General features: G+C 36.3%; 1 protein-coding gene across 1 annotated transcript in view; it reads left to right on the top strand.

The window, feature by feature from the left end:
- The window catches only part of LOC139970517 (fasciculation and elongation protein zeta-2-like), a 71,387-nt gene that overhangs the window by 11,438 nt on the left and 47,767 nt on the right, over positions 1-12,182 (top strand). Inside the window, exons 2-3 of the mRNA XM_071976287.1 lie at positions 5,681-5,789; positions 9,772-9,945. Of these exons, the coding sequence (XP_071832388.1) occupies positions 5,681-5,789; positions 9,772-9,945 (283 nt within the window). The remainder of the gene's footprint in view (positions 1-5,680; positions 5,790-9,771; positions 9,946-12,182) is intronic.

Below are 12,182 nucleotides of genomic sequence, written 5' to 3'. Positions count from 1 at the left end.
AGTTTGGTAACTGTATTTTCAAAACGATTGATATCAATAACTGGGGACTACATTTTCCTGATGTTGACTCTCACATTAATAGCTCAGTAGCTCCAAGTGCCAAGCTGCTGTTGATGGTAGAAAGGGCAGCAAAACATCCTAAGGAAATCTAGCATTTACCTTTCTAAATAGTGGTTAGTTTTAACATTGAGCACTTTGTGAGAGTACAGGGTTCTTTGTCCTAAATGTTCTTGATTATTACAAACCATTGGGTGATTGAAATGTCTCAACTTATTAGTGTCTATACAGGCCTATTTTTACCCACGGTTCAGCACCAAATTAGCAAATAATATTAACATAAGAATAATATTTTATAACCATAAAGGAGTGACAAATGTATTTGTTTTCTTATTAATTTCAACTCAAAATACACATGGTGAATGAGAAAATTCAAAATATAGATATAGTGGATATTAATGGCAGGAAAGGGAAATATGATATTATATAGTGGAAATTAATGGCAGGAATGGGAAATATGACATAATGTGTGGTTTGCATCCATGAGCTTCAAGTACTAATAGACGTTGCTTTCATAAGATCAAAATTTGAAACAATTATTTCACTCCTCTTGTACGGGTGTGTATCTATGCAACATACTATATGCATCGTCTACCTACTGTAAACAAAACAAAACTTGGTGATATTTTTAGCACTGCTTCTTCTCCCCCTGCCCCCCCCCTTTCCTACCACCCCTTCTTGAATACAGGTGGTGTTTACATGTTGGTGAAATTCCTGGTTACAGCCAGCTTTGTGCTTTCTTCCTCTTCTCTGTACAGTAGTTCTCCATGTTGTGTACTTTGTACATTAGGTGTTATTAGTTAATTAAGACATTTAATCTCAAGTGTCCTACAGATGTATGTACTTTACTACTCTCTTACCTGTCTCCATTCGACATATGCACTCTAATCAACCTAACATTGCTTACAAAAGTTAGTAACATTTCAGCACAGTGCCCCCTACTGGCCTACTTATCCCCAACAGTTTGTAATTTAAGCAACATATCTATACAACATTGGAACAAGGTGATTTACATTAATAAATTGAGCTATAAATTAAAAACCTTTATTGCAGCATATTTTAATATTTCACATTGATGCCAGCTTTCTTATTTCTGCAGTTAGTCATCAAACCTACTGTGTATTACTTTTATGCAATCCATCAAACTTAGACATTTTACCTGCATCTTTCATTACCTTTAACAGGAATAAAGGATTATTTTGTTTCTAAAGCAATGGCTTCTGAGACACTGACTATGTTCAACACTCACCACAGTTTGAAAATTCCACTGTACAGAATGTCACAGCTCCATCTTGCAAGATGTAGAACTACTGTAAACTTGATATTATCAAGCAATTGTAGGGATTTGTATACATTAATACTTGCAAAGTTGACAAACCTCTAAGTGCTATGCAAAATTGAAGAAGAAGTACTAAATTATTTCCAGAACTAACATGGCAATGTATCTGAGCACTTGAGAAAAACTAAATATGCCTGCTTTGGGAAATAACTGAATTGACATTTAGAGGATCCAAGATGTTTTTATGCTGCAATGTGAAAAATAATTCCAGCAGACACTGGTACCAATTAAGTCTCTCTTCTATAGATTACTGTCAACCAGTATGAAAGTTGATATGAGACACATGGCATTTGTTTTATGCAGCCATCTGTGATACTAATCTAATAGACAAATAGAATTTGTCTGCGATTGCTGGCATTACTTTCAAAGTACAGTTTTGCTACAGTATGTGATGTGTTTTGCCTAGAATGACCTAGGTTGAATAGGAACATGGTTAACTATAGATTCTATGAGGGTAGTGCAGTGACGAATAAATGGACAAGTTGTAGAGAGTAATGTTATGTTGAAAGTTTTCTACTGTACAGTACGTTGCTTTAAAACCCTATTTTGGCCCAAAAATCAACCATGCCGTTCCCCTTTGTTTGAAAAGCATTTTACCGTCCGCATAAAATACACTTCACTTATGGCCTGGCAAGGTAATGGATTCCAGGGAGTTTGACATTAAGATTACCATTTGTGAGATGCGCTTGGACTGACAATATTATTGCCCGTGGTGTAATTTCCTGATGGTGAAACTGTACAAGCTGATATTGATTTCATTCTTCATTGCCACCTTGTTCTGGCAGCTTGTGTTGTCTCTCATCTTCTAGTCATACATCTATTACCAGTTGTTCAGGCTGGTATTCTTCTTAAAGCAAAGAGAATTTTGCTGACCGTTAAAGCAGCATTTTGCGTCCTTTTCTATGATTTTTCTCAACCTCACTGACTCCACTATGCCATAACGACATACATAACTACATAGCTTATCTATTTAAATCTTACTTCACATGGTGGCATAAAAGTCGAAAAATTTGCAACTTTCAACTTTGTTTTTCTCCAAGATATTTACCGTTACAACCCAATAAACCTCGCCCATAATATGAGTATTTAAACACTACGAACGTCATTGACCAATACAACACCATGCTTGATTTGTGTACAGTCTATATTGCAGTTGTACCAGGGAGTTCCATTACATCTCCCTGGTTGTACCAACGCAAAGTCTTGAATCTATTTTTAGCAACGACTCATAACTAAACCTGCATCTCTGATTGGTTGAATTCAAAATAGTGGGTTTGGCGGAACTGTATGCGATTAATTTTAACTGTGGAATTTGTCGAGGACACTCTTCTCATTATCTGCAAATATCCTTAATTACTCGCCAATTAACGTTGTTGGCAGGAAAAAAACTTGGCTAATATCTTAGTTTGCTGTTTTGTGATTGATATATATGTAAAAAAATCGATGGACATGTCAAGGAAGTAGAAAACGGCGACCAAACGCAAAATGCTGCTTTAAGGTACATATGAGTAAACTAATACCTGCAGCAGATTTCTGGTTCCCATTGCTTTCAATGGGTCTTTGACCCACAATTTGGGATCTGGGTCAGTAGACCAGATCTTGATTTGTTATGAATAGCAGATGTCAGGAACAGAGGGGGGAGGTGGGAGGGGGCAGTATTTACTGTACATGTCATGAACAGGGTGAAAACATTCATAGGAGAACAACAAAAGTTACTGCCCTAAAGTAAGTTTTATTCAATTGCAAGGTAAAAATCAATTCCATGTGATATTCATTACAGTAAACAAACATATTGCATAAATTGTCTATGTTCTTTCTACTTTAAATGCTTAAATCTTTTTGTTAAAGGTAATTGTATGTAACCAGGAAAACCCTGCAAGATGGAGTCTATGCTGACCTTTTACCTCTGACATATAAATGCTTAGTGTACAGTAGTTACTAGTTAAATTTAATGCCTTGGATATGGGACTACCGTCACCTAATCTGGGATTTTTGTTGGAAACTTAGAATCAGATGCAAAGGTCTCTCCTGGAAAATTGATTTGAGCTCACAAATGCACAACTTCTATTAGATTAACTACACTCCTTGAGGCTTTAAAATTAACTTTGTGCGCAAACGATTTTGATTTCCAAATAAAAATGAAAATAAAGATAAGTCAGGATTGGGAAAACAAGATTCTATAAATGGCAACTATTGTAGAGTTTGGATAAATAATGCACATGTATCCATAGTGGATGAAGAATGTCAGGATTAGAGGTTGGTGAAGAAAGAGGGAGAATGGGTAAAAGAGTTTTGTTGCTTTTGAAATTATAAAGAAGAAGAAAAACCTGAATAATCAGCTGCCATGTTTGGCATTTCTTTAATTAATCCCAGAGATGGTAATCAGGCGGGACATTTTTCTCTGGAATGTTTTCTTTGGTTTGGTAAATTTTACTTAAAATGATGCCTGATTAGAAATCCCAGTTTGTACAGGAATTGTTCATCAACATTGACAACTTGTCTTAACAAGTCTTAATTAGCACATGCATATATTAACTGCAGCTAGACTGATAGTTATTACACACAAGGGCTTTAATTAAAACTATCAAAGAATTTGTATAATTTACATAATAAAAACCTGCAAGATATCACATATACAGTGGTTGAAGTTTGAGCGTGGGGGGAGGGGGGGTAGGAGGAGAGGAGGGTAGAAGAGACTACAATAGGAGACAAACTGATGTGTAAATATTAGCATCACCTGACAATTGTAGATGTTCGGTTATCCAATGTATTGTGATTATACAGTTGGCATGGTATGCCTGTCCTATCACACATATATATAATGTGTGCAGTGTTACTTACCTGTCTCCCATACACATACACTCTATCTACTTTGTCTACAACCACTGCTAACATTCTTGCACTGTGTCCTTATGACCCGTCATAGACATCACCACTCGCCCTACCAGTTCTACCATTACATCGCATACAGCAACGTTTTTCCGCACTGGATTTTTGTATACAGTCCGTATTCAATAATTTCTTAAAATTGATTTCATAATGTTATAATGAAACAATTCATTAAACATCAAAATAGCAATGCAAACTGTAGACACTAAATTATCTCATGAGTCCTGGGTGTTAAATTTTATGAAAATAGGCCAACCTTCAAAGGCTTCAGTAATTAAGCTGATTACAACTTTCTTGATTAGTATGATGAATCTATGAATAATTTAAGTAGCCATGCTACTGGCATGCAATATCCTTGTTATATATGTGTCAATACCTACAGTATATTAAAGTCCCATTGTACAGGCTGCATGATACGCAGTGTGAGAGGTAATCTCCTGCAAGTCCACCATTGATTTATGTACATCTTCACAGCTAAGGTGCGAACTCATTAATTTTATCTTTGATGGTTCAGAAATTGATCGATGCCTAGAGCTTATTTGATCTTTTTAGGCTTCTTGCCCCTTGGGGTTATCTTAGCCCCTGTGTAGTGTAAAATCTCATATTTTGTACTCAGTCAAGGAACTACCATGCTTCATCATTTATCAATAGCCTTTTAGCATAACATCATAGTGTATACTAGTACTTGTATGTTATAACAAGATAAGTACAGTAGTAACTGTAAACTAACTTTATTACTTATAAATCATTAATGTTTGAAGCACCAACCCATTCATAGAGTGTATTCATAAATTATGTGCTGCCTAAATTCATGTAATCTCTTGCTTGGTCTTCATGACTACATTGAATGTTGGTAGCCATGACCTGGCTTTCTACAATCAATAAAAAAATGGTTATGATATTCACGGTCATATTTCAATATGTGATGATGGATGGAAAGATCAACGACCTGTGGATTATATGATGAGTAGCACTGCACCTTGGAGCAGTACACTGCATCAACAGTGCACTAAATTGATGCTCCCACCTGCATATATATGAGTAGCACTGCACCTTGGAGCAGTGCATTGCATCACCAGTGCACTAAATGGATGCTCCCACCTGCATATATGTAATATGATGAGTAGCACTGCACCTTGGAGCAGTACATTGCATCAACAGTGCACTAAGTGGATGCTCCCACCTGCATATATGTAATATGATGAGTACTGTAGCACTGCACCTTGGAGCAGTACATTACATCACCGGTGCACTAAATGGATGCTCCCACCTGCATATATAATATGATGAAACAACTGTAGGTATTGTACCTTCAGTGATCAATAAGTGACATGACCTCATGGTAACCTCTAAAAGTATTAATTTTGCTTTAATACTCTGACTTTTTCTCCACAGACTATGGAAAGAAATGACCGAACACATGGGGCATGTTATGCCACTAGACTGGGAAACCTCAAAAACAAGAGAACTGCATCTTCCCTCGCTAAACTTATCACAGAGAAGGGTAAGATTACATCATACATCATGTACAGTTTGTAGTTGTAAAGCAACATGACAGAGATAACGATTGAGGTTGCAATATATTCCTTAATTGATGAAGCTAGCATCAGTTTAAGATTCATTCTTCATTAAGCTCTGAATCACATGTTATTTGTTGCTGAATATAACATTTATATACATGTGTATATGTACAGTAATTACCATTCTCTGACATTAGAAATGTACAGTAGTTGAAATGTAACATACATACAGAGGTCAGTTCCATTAATAAACATCCCTCTTTCATGGAATTTTCAGATTTAAATTTACCTTTAAATGTGTTAAGTTGACAGTCATCGTCATGCATTGTAGTTTTCTAAGTTATGCCTTGTCTGTGCAGTACGTAGTTAATACCAGCATTCTTGCTTACTGCTGACATCATGCATACTGTATAGATGTAAGAAGATGGTTGCTTCCAGCCATTATATGTATATCAGTCGATAAGATGCTACTCCTATAAACCATCCTTCATAATTATAATGCATTTTACTTAATGAGGTGAGTTCAAGACTTAAAGAATGCCTGGAGGGATTCTTCCAAGAGAGGAAGGAGTTGGATTCATTTTGAAACTAGATAAAGAGTTGTTAGAGTTTTCCTGATTAATAGTAATGGTCTTGCCATTATGAAATAGTATTGGTAACAGACTTTCTCTTAGGGTGTAGTGTTGCCTGATGACTGAGTTTGACATATTACTATGTCCTGTACATACTTCACAACACATAAGCGAATATTGTTAGTCCTTTCTTTTGATAACCGCTGTACAGGTGTTTGCAGGTAATTTCAGGTCCATTCGATAAACTAAGCCATTTTACAGTGTCAAATGTATGAACTCAGGCAGTAGCCAGCTTTTTGAAAATTTTCCATTCATTTTATAAAACTGTCTTATGTATTTCATAAGAAACCTGGTTTTGCTGCATTATAGTGAATCATGTTTTTCACTATGTTTGACTTTTCACACATTCCTAATTAATAACTAGAACGGTTCAATTTCAAATTTGTCTTCTGCAATGAAGTTTGCCGACGTTACAGATTTTATTAAGGCTTTATGTAAAAAGAAGGTACCACTTGCAATAATAATTTCAGTTAATGGCAGATAGTCATTTCAAGTCTTTGTGGACTATTGTCATCTGGAGAAGAAAATGTGTGTATATCGTCAGCAAACAGAACAAGTGAGGCATTCTGAGAGAGATTATGAAGATCATTTACATAAATAATGAAGAAAGGTGGTCCTAATGTGGAGCCTTGCAGAACCCCCCCCCCCACACTTAGTGCCATTCATATCTGAATTTGTACCATTGAAAGCAGTAAACTGCTTTCTATGTGCCAGGTAGAGCTATGACACCAGCTAGATACCTCTGAGACCACAGTAAGAGAGTTACTAAGGAGTATGTTGTGGTCAATGGTGTCAAAAGCTTTAGTTGATGAATTTCTTTTAGACCTATCTGTTTCATTTATAAAAGCCCGACCATTACCCTCTATTAGCTACACAAACATAATACACAAACTAATAACTTTGCATTATATTCATAATCTTGAAACTGTGTAACAATCATGACCCTACTGTATCTGACAATAGTCTGTAAAATGACTAACTAGAACACAGAGTTGATAGTCTTCTGTCCTGACTGAGCCAACATTAACAAGAAGAATCAACCATTGTGTCAATGTGGAGAGTTATTGCATTATTATAATCAGATGATAGGTAACCACTGGAGCATAAGATATAATAAAAACCTGGATATAAAATAGCACAGGTAATGAACCAAGTCTGCAATTGTCAAGTGCAATGTGTATAACAGCAGGGAGAAGGAGAGGCAGAGGTAAGGTTAATCATCTGGAAATATTTCCAACAAACTTCCCCACAAATACATCAACACAGTATTGCAGCCTGGGCAGGCTTTGTGATACTCCCAAAATCAAGGAAAATATAAATGAACTCAAAATTTTCCTTGACTGGTTTGCTTCTAATTAACTAATTATTTCCTAGTCAATAATTCTGCCTACCTTACAGATAACGATTTCAATATATCTGTAAATGGTCAATGACTTCGACAAGTCAATAAACTAAATTCTTAGGTGCCATCATTGACTCGAAACTATTAAAGTTGGGTTAATTACACATCGTATATTTCTTCACAAGTTGCAATGGTCGTTGGTATTATTGGCATTACTGAAGTATATTAACCCTAAGAATGTATATTAGAAATGATATATATCTTACTTTAATTTATCCTCACTTAAACTATTGCTCATTAATTTTGTCTGGTTCCTGTCATGTTCCTGTGAGTAACTATTCTCATTTCTTCAAGCAAAATAGTTTCATACACAAAAATGGTACCCGACATGCTCATATTGTGTGGATCCTTGTCACCCTCTCACGTTTCTCACAAAGTTCATAACGTTACCGGGCTGTAAATGTTTGGTAACTCTTTGATTTGCAAGCCAAGTTTACAATTTTTTAGGAATAATTTTACAAAGCATTATATCAGCATGTACTAGTCTTACTGTTTTAATCTCCTTGTTTTTTAGTGATGTCATTGACGTAATTACACATTAGGTGATTGCATGAACGTACTACATATGTAAGTGATGTGTCAGTAAAATTGGAGTGGAGTGGAGTGGGGGCGGGGGGAGTGGGGCAAAACTAGGACATGGGTATTATCAGCTTCAGTGCTTCTAATTTAAATGACTAATGTCTGTTTGTCTTTCTTCTGTTTGTGTCTGTTTATTGTCAGGGAGTACAGTAAGCTCTCGACATGCCCTCAAGGGGTTTTTAGTTTACTTCCTTCACACCATGTTATATATGCCTTCATTATATATAAATTGAGACTGTATTATATATGTAGCATGTGGTGTGGGACAAAAATAAACTATTACTATTATACTTTAGTTTGTAAACTGGGATGAAATGAATTTAGCAAATGCAGTAGTAAAGTTTGTAATATCTATTGTTAGAAGTGCTGTATGCCTTGACCTACAATTGGTACAGTATAATACAATCAGGAGGGGCACCAGTCGTGATGAATCAAGGACCCTATGAAATATAAAAATAAAACAAATGTAGCAGTAAAAAACCTCAAATTATACTGCAATGTACATTACTAAAATGCTTGTCTTAAATACCGTTATTTGCACTGTCAAATCAGTCCGTCAGTCCATTTGCTCATAATCCTGTGAGAAAAGTTGTTAAATCATTTAATCTAGTTACAAAATAAAGAAACAAACAAAGAGACAATGACCTATTGTGTTTTATAATTTACTATTTCACGTGTGGAAAAGAAGCTGTTCATGTTTGTCAGAATATCTGTTGAAGCAAAGAAAAGACCCTATCATTGTTCAGCTAGTTTCATTTCTAGGATTATTCATTGCAATCCCATTCTAAGAACTCACCATCCAGCTTGAAATGTTTGTGATGTTGATTAATCCTGGAAGGCAAAAGATCGGCAGCAAAATAGCGTCCACTTGCAGACTGTATTACTCTCTTGAACAAAGTCTGCCTACTGTTTAATATTTTCATTTGGTAAGCTTCTCAATCATTCATTTGATGCCGCAAGTGTGCATGCTGAAAGTGAAATATGTTATCCTGTATACATTACTACCCTACACTAGTGTCAGAGTGTTACTGTACAAGGTCTCAGACTAAAACTCTTCTGAGTAATAAAATATTGAAATTACATTTCCTTATATTCTGGATTAGTAGAGAATCCTTCTAAAATAGTCCTACTGTAACCTGTGTTGTCTTTTCTTTTTCGATGAATAGGTAAAATACAAGCCTTTTTCTGAATGTGTTATCTCAAATGACCTTTGACATCACACCTAATCTAACTAAGTTCATCAGGAATGAGCTTAATCCTTCAAAAGTTAAATTTCTTGAAGATAATCCTCTAGCTTCAAAGATTACTTTGGCATTAGTTAGATGAAGATCTTGTTGTTTTATTTATTCTCAGGTGGAAGGTGATTCCCTTGATCTTCCAGAGGATGATGATCTGGCACAGAGCCTTGACATGCATTCCATGGTCCTCTCAGGGTCCACCACTACCCCCGTTGATGAAGATGACAATGAAGATTATCCAGTAGTTACAGCAGAGCAAGTCATTGAAGAGTTAGATGAAATGTTCCAAGTAAGCATAAACTTTTTACTATTCACCAAACACCCCCATGATGACAGGCTCATCACTATGGTGGTACCCCTGTTCTGTTGAACACACACATCACACCTGGCTAGTTACCTGATGATATCACCCGTCTGAACTCTGCATCATACCCATAAACTCACAAACACCCTCATCATCTCACACCCTTCACTCTTATGTAATCTCCCTCCCCCCACCCCCCCTCCGTTGTTGTCACACACACATCACACCTGGTCAGACACCTGATGATAACATCCTCCTGAACTCTGCATCACACCCATAAACTCATGAACACCATCATCATCTCGCACTTTTATGTAATCTCCCCCGCCCCTCCCCTGGTGTGGCAAACCTGGTGTGATACGTATGATTATAGTATGCCAGGCTACTCAGGAGTAGTCCTTTCAGTTTAAAGAATGATTCAGAGTTTGAAGTCTCAAACACTGTGTTTTACACTATCAGGGAAATTTCTGCCATTCATTCACTACTCTGTCAGTAAGTACTACTACTGTATGTCCAGTTTCTCATGCACATATATTCACTAATTAGCAAGTAATTGCCTGAAGAAACATGAATGACAGGTTTCTGTCCAGTGGCCTTTTCTTATTGAAATATTTACACCCAATTTCCAGTAGTCTACTGCATAATTCAGAGCATTACAAAACAGCTAATGAGCAGGAAGCAAGTACTGCAAAACACTATTGAACCCTTGAAGTAGTATTAATTAGTAAACACAGAACGGTACATGTGTAATCAATCTCTGCAGTGAAGAACCATATACGTGGAATACATCCACAGTATGGATTTGGAGGACACTTTATGCACAGACAACATTGCTTGTCCAACCCCACAAAGGAAAGAAAGAGAAATTGTCAATCGTTAAAGTTGGCAAAAGGTTTTAATTCAGACGTACAAGTGGTCAAATTACCTCTTGTCAGGTTCGTTAGGGTTAGGTTCGTTAAGGTTAGGTTACATTTGTGTCTGACCATGTCAGCGGTGAATATACATTGATTACTAAAAAGTCAAGCTAATAAGTTTGCAAGATTTGAAAAGTTTATGCCATTATCTTGATCAGGCATTAATCGTAATATGTGATTGATTCACAGCAACTTCATAATGGCTTGCAGGTCCAAAATAAACACTGACTCGTACTTGAATATTTGATGCTTAGGTACATACAGACTATACAGTAGTGGTCCTTTGATTGTCAAAGTGGCATACTCTGTTACCAGTTTTGGTGAGATTTACAGATTAACAGTATATTATGCAGTGATATAGGTACATACAGTACTATATCAATGCTTATAGAGAGGGGCTGGATAGTTTGTGAGGGTCAAGATACTTTTGGGGTGTGAGTAGACCCAGAGATACAATATTCTTTTGTTATCAAAACATTCATATTAGGATCTCCAACATTAGAATGGAAGGTGACATCAGCTCATATCTTTTCGTGAGGTCAAAAAGATTTTTTGTCTTTCTTTTTTGTTAGTCTTTGTAGTCTGTATGCCACAAAATTTTGTTTTAATTTGATCTAGCTTATTAAAAGTCTTGTTATTAGAGGTTTGTAATTAGAAACTGGGAAGATATTTCCAGCTGAAAGAAAGCATCTTGTGTAAAGTGACCGGATTCTAATTTTGAGGGTTGTTTGTGTCTTGGCAGTATTTCTGTCGCTGTTGTTATGTTTAGTCAGCCACTACAAACAAGGCTCATTCTTGTGAAGTGTCTGCAGATATTAAAGCTGATTTGATACTGTGTTGTGTATATATTATTGTGACGTGCAATCCAAAGTTGCGTGAGCGTCATCCAATGTGATTGATGCTTTGTAGGACACAACTGTGGTGAGTAACACAAGAGCAACAGTGACAATATTAATGGCTGTATTGCTCCTGTTTCTTGTTGCCGATGTGATTCTATCTCTCTCTCTCTCTCTCTGTGAGTGGTGTGAGTCATTTAAATGAGCTGTGCTCTTAGTTTGTGTAGCTCAGCCACCTCACAACATAGATCCTACTTTAATTACATGCCAATGTAAGTGAATTGCTTACTTAAGGCTTTTCAAGTTTCTCCCAACAACTCTTAGGTTTCATTTTGAGAAACTGAGCCGGAAACGTGAGAGAGACGGTAATATCAACAAATTACTTACCGGTGATGGTTCTTGTCATTAGAAAATATCACTGATATAGAAAGCTTCATGTCATAAAAGCAGTCTCAAGTTATAAATTGTTTTC

This window comes from Apostichopus japonicus, chromosome 8 (genome assembly GCF_037975245.1).
Source record: "Apostichopus japonicus isolate 1M-3 chromosome 8, ASM3797524v1, whole genome shotgun sequence".
In the NCBI taxonomy this organism is placed as follows: Eukaryota; Metazoa; Echinodermata; class Holothuroidea; order Aspidochirotida; family Stichopodidae; genus Apostichopus; species Apostichopus japonicus.
The sequence above is the reverse complement of the archived record's forward strand: the minus strand, read 5'-3'. Positions and strand labels throughout refer to the sequence as shown.